The following is a 16,636-nucleotide window of genomic DNA, read 5'->3' as shown; positions in this document are numbered from 1 at the left end:
TGGTCAATTTCGATCCGTCTATTGTTAGTCAAATTAAGTCGTTCTGTTGGCGGTTCGTTTGTCGCTTCTGTTTACGTCGTGAATAAGTCGTTTGTAAGGTGCCGGTAGTTGTTGACATCTGTTGATAGACGTCTATTCTAAGTTTGTGTACCAGCTTTCCAGAGTCAGTCGTTGAAAATAGTTAGTACTGTAGGTTAAGCATTCAGCAGAGTCCCAGTCGATTTTGTGTTTAGTAAGTCGGTGGTGTTCAGAAATGTGATTGTTGACATCACCATTTCTCGTCGCTCATTTGTGTTCAGTCAGTCTCGTGGTCAAGTTTCTACCGGTCTCTCCGATGTAGGAGGCCTGGCAGTCGGAGCATTTGATCTTATAAATCGCTTCCTGTGTTTTGTTAGGTTCGTCCCTGTCTTTAACGTTGGTCAGTAAATGTCGTAACGTTGTTATAGGTTTGTGAGCTACACGGATATTGTAGGGTTGTAGGATCCGCGCAATAGTCTCAGAAGTGCCCTTGATGTAGGATAAAGTCGCTGTAGTAACAGATGTCAGATTTCTGTCAGTTTCAGTAGTTCTGTGAGTGTTGCGTCTAATAAAGTCAGTATTGTAGTTGTTCTTGTGGAAAACGCGGTCAAGGTATTTGTTTTCGTCAGATAAACTGTCTGGTGTGTCACAAACTAGTTGCGCTCGTCTCGTCAAAGTCTTGATAGTCGTAGCTTTGTGGGAAGTCGGGTTGTAGGATGTTTCATCCAGTAATCTGTCGGTATGCGTCGGTTTTCTGTACACTGTAGTTCGTATTTCGTTGTTTTCGCGGCTTACCAGACAGTCAAGAAAAGGAAGTTTTCCGTTTTCTTCGATCTCCCTGGTAAACTGAATGTCGGCGTTCTGTTCGTTTAGGTGTTTGTGAAAGTCGTCGATTTCGTCTTTGTGTACGGCGGTAAAAGTATCGTCAACGTAGCGTAACCAGAGCGGTATCGTTTGTCGGCTAGTTGCAAGGGCGCGTTCCTCGATGTTTTGCATCACAATTTCTGCGACAACAACGGAAACCGGCGACCCCATGGCTGTTCCGTGCAACTGCTTGTAGTGTTTTCCGTTGTACTGAAAGTAAGTCGATGTAAGGCAGAGGTTCAGTAAGTCCATAATGTCTTCAGTCGGTAGCGGTAATGTAACAGTAGATTGTTGAATAGCGGTCTCGGTGCACTGTAGAGCCAATTGAAGTGGAATACTGGTGAACAGTGATTTCACATCAAAAGACACAAGTTTGTAGTCGTCAGGTATCTGTACAGTCTTGATGGCGTCAATAAAGTTCTCAGTAGATTGTAGTTTACGTCTGGATTGGTCTGTAAGAGGTTGCAGTATAGTCGTCAGGTATTTAGACAGTTGGTACGTAGGGGACCCACAGAACGAGACTATGGGTCGCATCGGTATACCCGGCTTGTGTAGTTTCGGTAGTCCGTAAAGTTTCGGTGGTTGCGGTACTGAGCACCGCAGTCGGTAGTAACGTTGATTGTTAAAAGCGTCGGTCTTTTTAAGCGCAAGTAGTTTTTAGTTATCTCACGTATTGACGCTATACATATCGGAAGTAGTTATTTGTCTTGACACAGAGAAAAATTCAACTAGAAAGAGTGCAGATTGAGCATTTTGTCTTCTTTTGAAAAACAAGCACTTTTATATGTCGCAAATCCAATATGGCGGCGGAAAGCCAGCAAGTAAATTCTCGGAATCTCACCGTATATTTCTCAGAAAACATCCAGTGGAACGGACGAATGTTTTGAAGGCGAACCAGTCAAATTTCAAGAAGGATGTGAGCGTTAAGGTAAGCTTCTTCTTTCACAGATACCGACAAAACAGAGCATTTTTTGAGAAAATTGTATTTATCATGAAAGAAAAAGTAAATTTTGTTTTGCTGTGAATCTTGTCGAGCAGTTTGTGTGCTTTTCTTCCTGTCGCCTTCGACAACCGTCGATAAAGAAAGCGGTGTTAGACCGGATCACTGGTAATTTTGAATTTTAGAATTTGACAAGCCATCTTTCCATTTTAGTAAACTTCTTTTCTACGCGAATTTGCTCGAGGTTGAAGACGTCTAGCTAAACCGGTAGAGTTCATGATACCTCAAACGCCAAACGACTAACCTTAAACTGCCGTTTGCGGTTTGCCGTTAAAGTGAAAAACCTGTAGCTAAATATATATTTTGTTAAACTTCTAGCAGCTTTGTTAGTCTTGTTAAACAGCTCAGAAAAACAAGTTTGAGTTTATTCACTTTATTGAACTTTTTAAATCATCTTTAGTTTACATGTGTTTTACCTAGAACAGCCCTTAGCGCCCCTCATATCCTAGCACTTTACAGCACTTGTTACATAATGAATAATGTCTTATAACACCTTGATTTACTTTATTTTAGCTTTGTTATCAATTAATTTATTGGCTTCCGCGTTACTTCATTGCTTCGATGCATGCCACTCAGCTTCTGAAACAATACATACAAAATACATTAAAAACAACTAGTATGTATTCCCATAATCCAAACCTGCAGATTAAGATAGGAGAAAAAAGAAAAACAGCTATTTAACACTAGGGAAAACTATTCAAAAGGCCGCTGGCGCAAGTCATGATCAATACTGATGGAAAGTTTTAATACCGCGACGTTTTGACTGCTGTACTGCTAGTATTCATCAGGCGACGAGGTTTACGTGCCGATATTGGTGCATCTCATAATGTCTAAAACAATAGAAATCAAAATGGCCGTCGTTTCGGTAAAAAGGTCTATTTCTTTTTCAAGGACGTTTCATGTACATGTTTGTCTTACACCTTCTTGCTTGTTAGCAAACGTTTGTTGCTAGCTGAAGAATGGGTGTGGCAAATATTGGCGAAGTGGTATCGCCAGTTCACTCAGCATATTCCTTTTACCCATGCTCCGTTTGAGCCATTACAAATTATGGGGATTAAATAAATAAATAGATGAAGTACACAACTTACCTTAAACACAAAGTTTACATGACTTTGGACAGTGTGTGGCCGAGAAGTCAGGATGGAACCAGCAAAAGTCCTTGGTAGCTCTCTTTTGACACATACGTGCGTAGACAGGGTCATCATCGCATGGTTTTAAAGCTAGCAAAAGAAAATGGAGAGATAATGTGTTTATATTTAACTCGATGTCATGAAATTTGCGTGCATTTTAAAATATTTACGATATAAAAATATTTAACAAAATTAATTAAAAAATATTTTGGCAATCACGAAACGGAAAATACATACCTGGTAAAAATCCAGGTTCTGGTGGCGCTGTAAACACAAAAGAAAAAAAGATGATTACAGAAGGATAGATCATATGTAAAGTATAGCAACCGGGTCAGACTTCACCGCCCTTTCGTTTCAATCGTCTTTGTCACTTACTATTCACTGCAATGAATATTCAGTATTTAACAATTATTCCACGAGTGCGCGTTGAATATGAGATGATATCGATCTCGTATCCAACAAGCGCGAGTGGAGTAATTGTTTTATTAAAAACGCCCAAAGAATTGCAATATTTGAGCTCCCAAGCTGTTTTCGTTGACGCGTATCGCCTACCATATTTGTGGTCAATGGTATATGAGCTCAGATACCATTGCCTGTTAAGGTGATTCCACTGAAATAGAAGGAGTACTAAAAATTTTCTGAAACTTGGTCCAGGTTACAATTATGTTATGAGCATTAAAAAAATGAAATAAAAAATGGGGGTCACCGCGCTAGTTTTTGTGTAAAATGGATGGACATTATAGCAAATATACGACCCGCGAGATATATATTAGGAACCCTAGTAATCCAAATGGGGATCGCTATTATTTCCAGAAAAAACATTTTACATTAAAGAATTAGTCTAGTTCAACAAAATAGACTTTGATCTTATATTAAAAACTATTCTTATTGTACAGGCACTACCTAAAAACGTGTTTTTTACGGCACTACCTAAAAACGTGTTTTTTACGGCATTAAAATTAAAATATCTCAATGTAGAATTTTAAACTTTTTTTAAAATCGCGATATATTGTAGACAACCGTATGACATTTAAATTAATGCATTAAAAAATGGGGGTCACCGTGCTCGTTTAAGAGAAAATGACCATTTATTTCCTTACCGAGCTTAGCCTAAAGGGAATCTCGTAGTGTTCTGTGTGCGCGCGCGCTCGTGCGCGCGCTAAATGACGCGAAAACTTATGCGCAGAAAGGATGCGCAATGCAATACCGTGGAATCACCTTAACCAATTAAAACTGCACTGCATATCTGTACATGCGAGTACGAAAAAAATATTGATGTGTCAATTTACGAAGCTTGTTTCCGTAAAATACTAAGGGCGCTTTCCATAAGTCAGGACTGGCCAGACAGACCGGTATATTCGAGAAGAAAATTCCGTTTTAGGTCAAATTTTTCCTGTCAAATCAGTCAGTGCATAAATATGATACACTGTTGTGGTGGATTTGTGGAAGAACCTAGTTTAAAAGGGACCATTTAGCATCCAAAACCACCAGACCGGTCGGCCAGTTCTAACTAATGGAAAGCTCTTGCAATTTGCAGATGGCCATTTATGAATAAATTTGTCTGGTGTTTGGAGGCAGTAATTGAAAGGTTGTTGCCCTAGAGCGCGGTAACCCGACCATAAAATTTATACATTTATACGTTTGTCTGCGGAGATAACATGGCGTCGCAAAGACCAGAATCCAAACTTTGAAGTCTTTGAGGTTAATTAAACCTGTGAATGTGATACAAGACTCAGAACTGGTTAATATCGCATTTTCCATAGTTACTTTCCAAAGTTTAAAATGAGTATATATCGTTAATAGAAGGCGTTTAAATTACTTTTAGAAAACTGCCAATATAATGCCATCTCTATTACAAGCGTCAAGTTTATAGCGGAGCTCCCAGCAGAGCAGAGCCTCATACCCATAGAAAATTAACAGACCTATGCTTTTGGTTTTTTATGGTCATCATGGCTAGCGGCATGGCTCGTGGGCCATACGACAGAAATCGGTTTAAGGTTATGGTTAACGCCAGCTTACATCTTTGATATTAGACATCCATGTCGTGGTCAATTGACAGCTGTCAAAACAAGGTATCCGCTGACCAGTATCACATGACCATATCGCGGCCTCACATATAGAACTCATCGAGGTCGAATGTTTTTTGAAATTTACCGCTGACCAAATAATGGTTTACATTGGATCGCGGGCTCAAGTGCTATATTTTATTCTGTTATTGGTCAGTAAATTGGGAGCTCCGCTTTTAGGCTTGGCTAAATCTATTTAATAACTACTTACTGCAGTCATGTTGGCTTAAGTCGTCAAGTATCCCCTGCAAGCGCCCTTGGATGTTCTTAGCATCCACAACATCCTCGTCACGGTCTGTCATCAATCTTAGTCTACGTTTATCCATTCCAGTGCCAATACCAACAGCCAGCACACGAACACCTGCGTCTCGTAAGGGCTTGGAGGTTTGCTTCAAGCCCCTGGCTCCACTTGACTGGACACCGTCAGTTAGTATTATATCAATCTTATACACACCCTGTCTGGCAGCTGGTAAGACTTGATCGACTGCAATTTTTAGGGCCTTGTCGATTCGTGTTCTGCCGCCCATTTTTGGTAGTTGCTGCACAGCATCCTGAAATTTGTCCACCGTCTCATATTGTCCAAATTGAGCTACCTGTGAGGCCGAGGAACCGAACAGAACCATTGCTGCTCGATTTTTACCTGGTGCTTTATCCAAAGTCATCACTAGTTTCTTGACTACTTCCTTTGCATCGTTGAATTCTGATTCAAGACTGCCTGAAGAGTCCACGATAAATGCCACATCCATTGGACACGCAGCACTAGGAGGAACTGAAAAGTAAGGAGTCCTTAGTTTTAAATTCGGGGACTGGGTAATGCTTATTTACTATAATAAAGCTTTATTGGGAAACATAGTTACAAAAAGGAATAGATCATTAAGAATTATAAACTTAAGTCAAAAAATTGGCATTTTTTGGGGCATTTGTAATCCGTCTTAATCTTCGTCAGTCGAAACCATCTTAATTTATTTTTGGGTTTTTATTACTCCTTCGGTGTTTTTCCATGTTAGAAAACTGTTATTTTGACGTTTCCTTCAATTTATTACTAATCAGAAAAATGATTTGAAATACCGTGACATTGCTCCTTTAAGGAATAAATTTCTTTAGTGTAGGAAACGTTCAAAACAAATTTTCATGACCGACATGTAATACGTGACACCAAACAAGCAATTCAAAGCGAAATTGCCCTTTCGGTGAGTGACCTTTCAGCAATGCACATTACTCGCGATCTATATTGATCAAAAAGGGATTTATCTTCACTAGTTTCAATCTTTTTCTTGTTTGTCCATCAGCATACTTTAACTGTGTTGCATCGACTATTTTCACAATCGAGGCTGAGATGTTTCTGGCATTTTCCCAATGGAATTGAGGTTGTAGTACAATTTGGACTGCAAAATAGGAATTTGTAGCCGCCCCTACCCCTTCCTGGTCCAGTACCTTCTCTACCGAACCCTATTCACTATCGTTGCTCTAGCGTCCCAGGGAAAGAAAGGAAACAATAACTTGAAAGAGTATTACTTACTAGGGCATTTCTGCACATTGCACGAAGTAGTCTTTACAGCAGGTCCCCATCTGGTACAATTTCTTCCACCGTTAGATGGCGGGGGATTGGTGCAGGTTCTTTTTACTGTTTGTATCCCAACTCCACACGTTGCACTGCACTTAGACGCCGGAGACCAATTAGTGTATTTTCCGTCTATAGGAGCTAAGAGAGATAAAAAAAACAATTTAAAGTCAACAACATCGCTGGAAATCATATCGACAGAATTGTCCATGCCCCTTTCTACGAAACTGTACACAATAGCGTTGCCCTAGCGTCTAAAGTAAGTAAACAATAACTTGAAATAGTCTTGACTTACTAGGGCATCTCCCTTCATTGCACGAAATAGTCTTTACAGCAGGTCCCCATCTGGTGCAATTTCTTCCACCGTTAGATGGTGGGGGATTGGTGCAGGTCCTTCTTAATGTCTGGATTCCAACTCCACACGTCACACTGCACACAGACGCCGGAGACCAATCAGTGTATTTTCCGTCTACAGGAGCTAAGAAAAAGGAACGAGAACACGTCAGTTATATTGTAACATAGCCACACGTTTACTGCTGTGAAATGGAGCTTAAAAAGCCCATTCCCTAATGTTCCTTCCTCTTAAATTCGATCAGTGTTCGCGTTGTGTCTATTCATCTATCTATCTATATACATTTGTTTGTTACATGAATTCTTCAATTTCAACCCTGCACCATCATAATATCAAGATTTTCTTTTATGTAACAGTCCAAACTTACCACAGACGAACTCTTTAAAATCTTCATAAAGCTTCTTCGACAGGACTGTAAAATTACTATAAAGAACTACTTTTCCTTTTTCACCAGCTGTCTGTTTCATTTTGTCCTCGCTCTTCGCTGCGCCTGGGCCAATTCCAATAACCTTGATTGTGACATCTTTAGCCTGCGTTAAATAAATGGTACAGCATTTTAGAAAGCATTTGATAATGAGGGTTGCGCAAAGCATTTTCTTCAGATGGAGCAGGGCATCTTGAAGGAATAATAATTAGCTCTCATGACACACATCAGTCCTAAATGCTGCCGTTTGCCGTTTGGCGTTCGTACGCGAAAATGAGTAGTTTTGTGTATGTCGTGAGTTTGGAATTTCTTTCTTTATTTTTATGAGGGATTACTTTGACAATTCCATAAAAAGGAAACAAAATGAAAGGCAACCTCGTTTGTCGTTTGCCGTATAACGTCATGCTTAAGAGGAAATCCGCGAGGACTTCGAGTAGTTATTGGACAAAATTATGTACCAGAACTATTTACACCTGATTGCAAGCTTTTGTGTTACTGCTTCAAATATCTTATCGAAAGAAATCTTTTCTAACAACACCACACATCGAAAACACATTTTGAAGTTCCGCTGAATTCCACTGAATCGCTTAAAAGATGTAAGCTTTTGCCCATAGCTTGTGAACTTTAAATATCATTTTCTCAGACTCTGATAAGAAATTGTTGTACCAGAATTATTTCCACCTTATTGCAAACTTTTTTGTTACTGCTTCAAATATCTTATCTAAAGAAATCTTTTCTAACAACACCACACATCGAAAACACATTTTGAAGTTCCGCTGAATTCCACTGAATCGCTTAAGACGAATTTACAAAACGGCTACACGTGAGATTTTGCCCATACCTTGTAAACTTTGAAATTCATTTTCTCAGACTCTGATAAGAAATTGTTGTTGGTGTTATCACAGATAATTACTTACATCTTTACCTTTTATTAAGGGTAGGAAATAACGCAATAGTTTTTAAATTATTCTGGAAATTGATTTTTGTCCAACTTTAATAAATATTACTCGACTGCCTAGTGGATTCCGTCTTAATCTCTCTCATATTGATCACAATTACCTCGGGTTTAGTTTTAAGAGTAAAATTTGCAATATGTAGGAAGCGTTCTATCCGGGGGGCACTCCTCGTCGTCTTGCTTATAATTAGGGGTGTAACTTCCTAGGTCTTGTTTAAGGTTACACACGAAGAAATGTGAAAATATAAATTCTACTTTTCGTATTTTGGTATCTTTTAGGGGTCAAGAAAAGCTCCAGCCAAAGCCAGATTGGTCTCTTCTGGGGGTTCTTTTCAAAATTTCCGACGAGCATCCCTGCCCCTTTCAAGTGGAAGTTTCCCAGGGGCTCAATAAAGGATGTTTCACGGAAGGTAAAATCGTGTAAAATTAAACAGGAATACCTCCAAATCCGCTGTCAATTTCGCAAATGGAATTTGTGGTTCCTTATCCCACCTCGCAATATACGGTATTCCATCAGTAAAGATTAGCATAACATTCTTGGCATTTGGTCTGTCTCCTCCTTCCCTGGTAAACAACTCCGTCAACGCCAGATTCTCAGCCAAATCTGTTCGAGTTCCCTCTCTTTTTGGAACAACTTTTAATGCATCAGCCACGCTACTCTTCACGTTCTTTGCATTGTGGTAATTCGTGTTTGAAAAGTTGTGGTGGACTGTTGCACGATCACCAAAAGTGACAAGACCAATGTGATTGGCAGCTACAGACACACCAAGTTTGTCCACCAACCCATTGACGATATCTACCAGGTGATGGCGGTCAGCTTCCTTCATACTTTGAGATATATCACCCAGAATGGCGATATCCATAATCTGATGACAGTCATCTAAATTGAATAAGAAATCACCATTGTCTGAATCGTTGGGCGTTTTTATGTGAAAAATACGGATATACTTGTTGCATTTCTTACGCGTAGCCGGCTTCAATAAAATAAATGTGACGATACCCCAAAACCACCATTGAAAATATTATGATAAGTACTGAAAGACCTTCTGTGTCTAGATAAATTTTTCCTGCACTGGCCTTCCTGATAAAAAAATGCCACGGACCAGTTCTTAAACAACAACACAACCTTGCTGTGAATTAATCAGTTACAAAATTGAAGTTCAGTATTAGAGAAATGGCTCAAAACAAGATATGCGCCGTTTATGGCGGGTAATCTACCAATAAACACATTCTCTTACACAGGAAAACCCGCCGTAAAATAACTTACATCCAGTACTCTTTTCATTTATATCATAAAGAGGAGTTTTAGAGTAAAGTTACCGTTAATAAAATTGTGAAAATTAGCGCAAAAGCTAGGGTTTTTTTCCATTCTTAATCTTTGACGACTCATTGAAGAAAAGTTTTGAATTTAGACGCGTACGTAAGAAGTCCAACTCATTATGGCGCTGTCCATACAAATTCTTAACCAAACAAACAATAAATATAGACCCGACTGATGCGGCCTTTATCGATATCTCTCTTTTAAACCAGAAGGTAGAACTAACTGGGGAGCTCCATTTTTAGGCTTGCCTAAATCTATATGATATTTTTTTTTAAAAAATACGGCGTCAGACACCAAGTGTTCAAATTATCCATTTTTCGTCACGCGGAAAGCGTCAAAATATGTCAAAGACTTAAATATAACAAAAATATCAAGTTTGCGGTGAGATTGTTCATAAAATCCTGCAAATTTTTAAAGTGACTGTGTCACGGCTAAGTTAATTTCTTTTTTTATTAAATTTTGTCAAATATTCGCTATGAAACTAAATTTTTGCAAAGAAATTAATTCTAAATGACAAAGCCATTGCTTCATTGCAGCCAAATGTGTCTCTCGGGCGTTATATTTTAAAGTTACAAGCAGACGAGATTAACTTTGAAAACTGTTCCGCCGGGAAAAAAACACAAATCGTCATCCGTTTCGATCTTCGACACTTTTGGCCATCCATACCTTCTTTTGCATTTAGTGCGTTATTTAAATATTCCTTCACTGTTTTAAGAGGTTATTTTATGTATTGAAACGAATTTGATGGTCATTTCCTATGCCTTAGTTTGACTAAAATCCGTGACACGGTCCCTTTAAGGACTTCAAGCAAGGTCTTTTTTATGACATATTGAATTATTGCACATTACAATGTACACTAGTAGTTATAGCTGTTCTACAGTCTCACGGAAAGCAAGGAAACAAATACCTGAAAGAGTATTACTTACCAGGGCATTTCTGTTCATTGCACGAAATAGTCTTTACAGCAGGTCCCAATCTGGTACAATTTCTTCCACCGTTAGATGGCGGGGGATTGGTGCAGGTTCTTTTCAGTGTTTGTATCCCAGCTCCACACGTCGCACTGCACTCAGACGCCGGAGACCAATCAGTGTATTTTCCGTCTATAGGAGCTTAGAGAGAGAGAGAATAGCACTTCAAAGTCAAATCCCATCGCTGGAAATCATATCGACAAAATTATCTATGCCCTTTCTACCGAACAATACACAATTTCGCTGCTCCAGCGTCTAAAAGAAAAAATTACTTGAAAGAGTATTGACTTACTAAGGCATCTCCCTTCATTGCACGAAACTTTCTTTTCAGCAGGTCCCCATCGAGTGCAATTTTTTCCACCGTTAGATGGCGGGGGATTGGTGCAGGTCCTTCTTAATGTCTGGATTCCAACTCCACACGTCGCACTGCACTCAGACGCCGAAGACCAATCAGTGTATTTTCCGTCTACAGGAGCTTAAAGGAAAGAAAGCACTTCAGTCATATTGAAACTCTTGAAATAAAGACATAACCAGATGTTTGTTGATGTGTAATGGAGCTTAACATTTAAAACGCCGAATGAATTTCTAAAACTCCACACGCTAGGAATCCTATATATTTAAAGAAGACAAAAGGCAGGTAAATTACAATAAGTGTAATGTTCCTTCCATTTAAATTCGATCAGTGTTTCTGTTATATCTATTCATCTTATATATATATTCTATTTACATGAATTCTTCGATTTCAACCCTGCGCCATCATAACATCAAGATTTCCTTTTTATTAACAGCCTCAACTTACCACAGACGAACTCTTTGAAATCTTCATAAAACTTGTTTGACGACTCCTCAAAATTGGTATACAGGACCACTTTTCCTTTTTTACCAGCTGTCTCTCTTATTTTGTCCATTTTCTTCGCTGCACCTGGGCCAATTCCAATAACCTTGATTGTGACGTTTTTAGCCTGCGTTATATAATTGGTAAAGCCATTTTAGAACATATTTCAGTATGAACGTTGCACAAGAAAATATTATCTTCGCAAACTTCAGAGCGAGCAGAATATGTTTGAAGAAATAATTATTTTTATTTAAAATTGAAAACATAATCGATCAGCAGAGACACACATCAGTGCTCGATACGAGCGAGTTGGGACAGATCTCCTGATGTTCCGTATACTGTTATCCCATCATATACCAAAATGAATATACTTATCAGTAAGCATCGGATATCCCTAATCCTATGCCTTATTTGGGAATACAATGTCGGGCTCATTTCTATAATCATGGCCTACTACTGAACATACAAGTTAACAAAAGTATTATGCAAGTATATGACATCATCATTTTCAAGCAGTTTGTGGGATTTGTGTCTTTGTGAGCAGACAGTAGCTCCTACGAGACGACTCGCGGATGCTGGAGGGACTTTGTTAATAGCTACCGAAACAAGCAAAGAGACTATGCCTTTTTTACAATAACTAAAGTATTTTCTTTCCAAACTAGAACAAGGAATGTTAAACAACTTCTGAAGCTCGAACATACGACCACAGGACTTCTCGTCAGTACGAATGCCGTTACCAAGGTGTTGGTCGCTGATAATCAGTCATCATAGTTATTGTTAACATAATTATGGACCAACCCAACGGGCTAACTGGCCTATATCGCAGCAATAGGGTCATATATTGGTAAAGCTGTATGAAAAGACATACAATGACCAAACTACTAGTTCTGGTTATTGCCAGCCAAGTTATACGCTTAAATATTAGGCACCTTTTTGCTTACGGTTAGTTTTACGCGGACAATTTCAATATGTAGGACGTTTACTACTGATAGGGTGTTTCGCAAAAATGAAAATCATATAAAATTAAGTAGAAGTACCTCCAATGCTTCTGTCAATTTCGCAAATGGAATTTGTGGTTCCTTATCCCACCTCGCAATATACGGTATTCCATCAGTAAAGATTAGCATAACATTCCTGGCATTTGGTCTGTCTCCTCCTTCCCTGGTAAACAACTCCGTCAACGCCAGATTCTCAGCCAAATCTGTTCGAGTTCCTTCTCTTTTTGGAACAACTTTTAATGCATCAGCCACGCTACTCTTCACGTTCTTTGCATTGTGGTAATTCGTGTTTGAAAAGTTGAGGTGGACTGTTGCACGATCACCAAACGTGACAAGACCAAAGTGATTGGCAGCTGCAGACACACCAAGTTTGTCCACCAACGCATTGACGATATCTACCAGCTGATGGCGGTCAGCTTCCTTCATACTTTGAGATATATCACCCAAAATGGCGATATCCATGATCTGATCACATTCGTCTAAATTAAAAAAGAAATCAACGTCTTTACGCTCAATTTGTTATTTCGACGACTCATTGAAGAAAGGTTCTGAATTTTGCCGAGTACGGGAGGAGCCCAACTCATAAAAGTGCTGTCCATACAAATTCTTAACCAAACAAACAATTAAAATAGACACGTTTGATGTCACCTTTATCGACATCAGTTACCAGAAGATAAAACTAACTGGGGAGCTCACTTTTAAGCTTGCCTAAATCTAAATATTATTTTTATACTATACCGCGTTTAACACCAAGTTGTTTTTCTTGTCCTTAAATTATGCCATTTCTTGTCGCGCGGAAACCGGCAAAATATACAGAAGACTTAATATCAAGTTTACAGTTGTAAAGCAATTAAGGTCTTTTTTTATGACATATTACACTATTGCAAATTACATTGCACACTAGTAGTTATAAATGTTCTACAGTCTCTCGGAAAGCAAGGAAACAAATGTCTGAAAGAGTATTACTTACCAGGGCATTTCTGCACATTGCACGAGATAGTCTTTACAGCAGGTCCCCATCTGGTACAATTTCTTCCACCGTTAGATGGCGGGGGATTGGTGCAGGTTCTTTTTAATGTCTGGATTCCAACCCCACACGTCGCACTGCACTCAGACGCCGGAGACCAATCAGTGTATTTTCCGTCTACAGGAGCTAAATGGAAAGAAAGCACTTCAGTCATATTGAAACTCTTGAAATAACTTTTATTGTTGTGGAATGGAGCTTAATATTTAAAACGCCGAATAAATTTCTAAAACTCCATACGCTAGGCATCCTATATATTTAAAGAATACGATGAGTGTTTCTGTTATATCTATTCATGCCATATATATTCTATTTACATGAATTCCTCGATTTCAACCCTGCGCCATCATAACATCAAGATTTTCTTTTTATTAACAATCCCAACTTACCACAGACGAACTCTTTGAAATCTTCATAAAACTTGTTCGACGACTCTTCAAAATTGCTATACAGGACCACTTTTCCTTTTTTACCAGCTGTCTCTCTTATTTTGTCCATTTTCTTCGCTGCACCTGGGCCAATTCCAATAACCTTGATTGTGACATTTTTAGCCTGCGTTTAAGAAATGGTACCGCCATTTTAGAACTTATTTCATAATGAACGTTGCGCAAGAAGTATTAACTTCGCATTTAAAATTGAAAACATAATCGATCAGAGACACACATCAGTGCTCGATAAGAGCGAGTTGGGACAGATCTTTTGATGTTCTTATTGTTATCCCATCATTACCAAAATAAATACACTTGACATCGGGTATCCTTATACCTATACCTTATTTGGGAATGCAATGTCGGGCTCATTTCTATAATCATGACCTACACTACATAACATACAAGTTAAAAAAAGGATTTAGCTGGTATATGACATTATCATTTTTAAGCAGTATGCGGGATATTTTGTATCCGTGAGCATACTAGCTCCTACGAGACGACTCGCGGATGCTGGAGGGTCTTTGTTAATAAATATTTAACCACTTCTAAAGCCCGAAGTTACACGACTTCTTTTCGGTACAAATGCCGCTACCAAAGTGTTCAGTTCACTGATAATATTAGGGAACAATATGTAGGAAGTTTACTATATGGTGTTTCACAGACTGAAATCATATAAAATTAAGTAGAAGTACCTCCAATGCTTCTGTCAATTTCGCAAATGGAATTTGTGGTTCCTTATCCCACCTTGCAATATACGGTATTCCATCAGTAAAGATTAGCATAACATTCCTGGCATTTGGTCTGTCTCCTCCTTCCCTGGTAAACAACTCCGTCAACGCCAGATTCTCAGCCAAATCTGTTCGAGTTCCCTCTCTTTTTGGAACAACTTTTAATGCATCAGCCACGCTACTCTTCACGTTCTTTGCATTGTGGTAATTCGTGTTTGAAAAGTTGTGGTGGACTGTTGCACGATCACCAAAAGTGACAAGACCAAAGTGATTGGCAGCTGCAGACACACCAAGTTTGTCTACCAACGCATTGACGATCTCTACCAGCTGATGGCGGTCAGCTTCCTTCATACTTTGAGAAATATCACCCAGAATGGCGACATCCATGATCTGATCACACTCGCCTAAATTGAAAAAGAAATCGACATTGTATTGTAACTTTGCAGCATACGCGTATGCTTGTTGTGCGTACCCAGCTTTAAATTGATAAAAAAGCGACGATAACCCCCGAATCGCCAAAGAAAATATTATAAGAAATATTTCTGACAAAAAATGCCATTGAGCATCGGACTAGTTCGTCCACTGTGAGTTAATTACAAACTGAGAGAGCTGCCTCGAAACAAGATATTTTCTCTTACACATGAAAAACTTCTCTTATTTCTTTTTTTATGTCATATAGTGACGATTTAGTGTACGGTTTATGGAACTGTAATAGCTAGCAAAAGGTTAAGCTAGCTTTTTTTTATTATTGGGACGATTATTTTGATCTTGGACGGTAATCCCAGGTCGGCAAAAGTTCACTTTCAGCTAATAGCAGAGCAAAGCTAATGGTTTTTACTTTTCATATTTGTGTATCTGACCCTTCTCGCCGTCAAAAAAGATTAAAGAAAATTATTTTTGATCGCGAAGTTGGACAAATACCCGCACTTCACTTATTGCATGCGGTGCATGTAAAGCAGAAATCATTACCTTCATCCGATGATGCCAAGTCACTCCGCGCTAGACCTGAAATAAATAACAGCGTGTCAATGGGGCATTAGCGTAGCAATCAGTCAACAGCAAAACATCTGAAGGATTGCGCGTAAAACACGACATCAAGTCAAAATACACGAACAAGGTAGATTTTTTTGTAAAAATATCCATTGTTGAACTGATAAACGGATTTTCATTTTCACTGTTTTTCCACCTTTTGCTCCCACGTTCCGTATCCGCTTAATAAATCATTTCCTTTCATAAGGTTGGCAGAACATACACTACTGCCATTAATACGTTGACAATGACAAAATATTGTGTACTTATTATCCTTCGTTAAGTTAGCCAATCATCGCTCTCTCAAAACTTCATTGAACTTATCATTATCAAAACAGAAAAAAACGGCAACACAAACTTACCATAACTATCGCATATTAAGAGAAAAACGAGGAAAAGGAACGAACAAGTGAAGTTTCCCATCTCAGTTAGAACGTCTACACCTTCCTTTCAAGTACAAACTGTAAAATAAGTGTAACATCAAGAGAAATGTTTCAGTTCCAAATGCCAAATTAGCCCAAAGGGGGCCATCTTGTCAATTTGGCGCAGATCGCGGCTACATCAATTCAGCCATCTCCGAAACATTTTACACTTGATGACTGTTCCTGACGGAGAATGTTTCTCGGGAAAGTAAGTAAGTAAGTTGAAGTAAGGCAATGCAGGCAAGCAAGCCTGCGATGTACAGTTTTTCTAGTAGCCACAAATTGACCACAACACGCCACGAGTGAAATGGAGTCCATGCTTAAGTACATGCCGCCGCGCAATTGACAAATTGTACCGCGTAAAATCTTTTGAAAAGCGGCTTTGGAAAACGTCATCCGGCGAGTAGTTGCCCAAAACCGTGACGCCAAATACCCCGACATTCTGCACCAAAATCATTCCATGCGCACAATACGCCAAAATCTCGTCAACGTTTTAAAAACTCTATGCAA

At 38.9% G+C, this 16,636-nt stretch overlaps 1 protein-coding gene and 1 pseudogene across 2 annotated transcripts in view; one reads left to right on the top strand and one right to left on the bottom strand.

Moving 5' to 3' along the window:
• Nucleotides 1-16,636, top strand: part of LOC144644888 (uncharacterized) — an 82,690-nt pseudogene that overhangs the window by 1,486 nt on the left and 64,568 nt on the right. The window lies entirely within an intron of this gene.
• On the bottom strand, nucleotides 2,251-16,615 carry LOC144644910 (uncharacterized). Its single transcript, XM_078504473.1, has 17 exons — nucleotides 16,067-16,615; nucleotides 15,645-15,680; nucleotides 14,640-15,079; nucleotides 13,906-14,068; nucleotides 13,463-13,645; nucleotides 12,532-12,971; nucleotides 11,459-11,621; nucleotides 10,952-11,134; nucleotides 10,618-10,800; nucleotides 8,811-9,250; nucleotides 7,359-7,521; nucleotides 6,935-7,117; nucleotides 6,598-6,780; nucleotides 5,290-5,847; nucleotides 3,250-3,276; nucleotides 2,971-3,102; nucleotides 2,251-2,461 (listed from the first exon to the last, which is right to left on the bottom strand). The coding sequence occupies exons 1-16, from the start codon at nucleotides 16,125-16,127 to the stop codon at nucleotides 2,972-2,974; spliced, it is 3,537 nt and encodes a 1,178-aa protein (XP_078360599.1). The 5' UTR covers nucleotides 16,128-16,615; the 3' UTR covers nucleotides 2,251-2,461; nucleotide 2,971.

The sequence above is a fragment of the Oculina patagonica genome, chromosome 2 (genome assembly GCF_052425735.1).
Source record: "Oculina patagonica isolate OP01 chromosome 2, crgOcupat, whole genome shotgun sequence".
Classification (NCBI taxonomy): domain Eukaryota; kingdom Metazoa; phylum Cnidaria; class Anthozoa; order Scleractinia; family Oculinidae; genus Oculina; species Oculina patagonica.
Note: the sequence above shows the minus strand (reverse complement) of the source record. Positions and strands in the feature narration are given on the sequence as shown.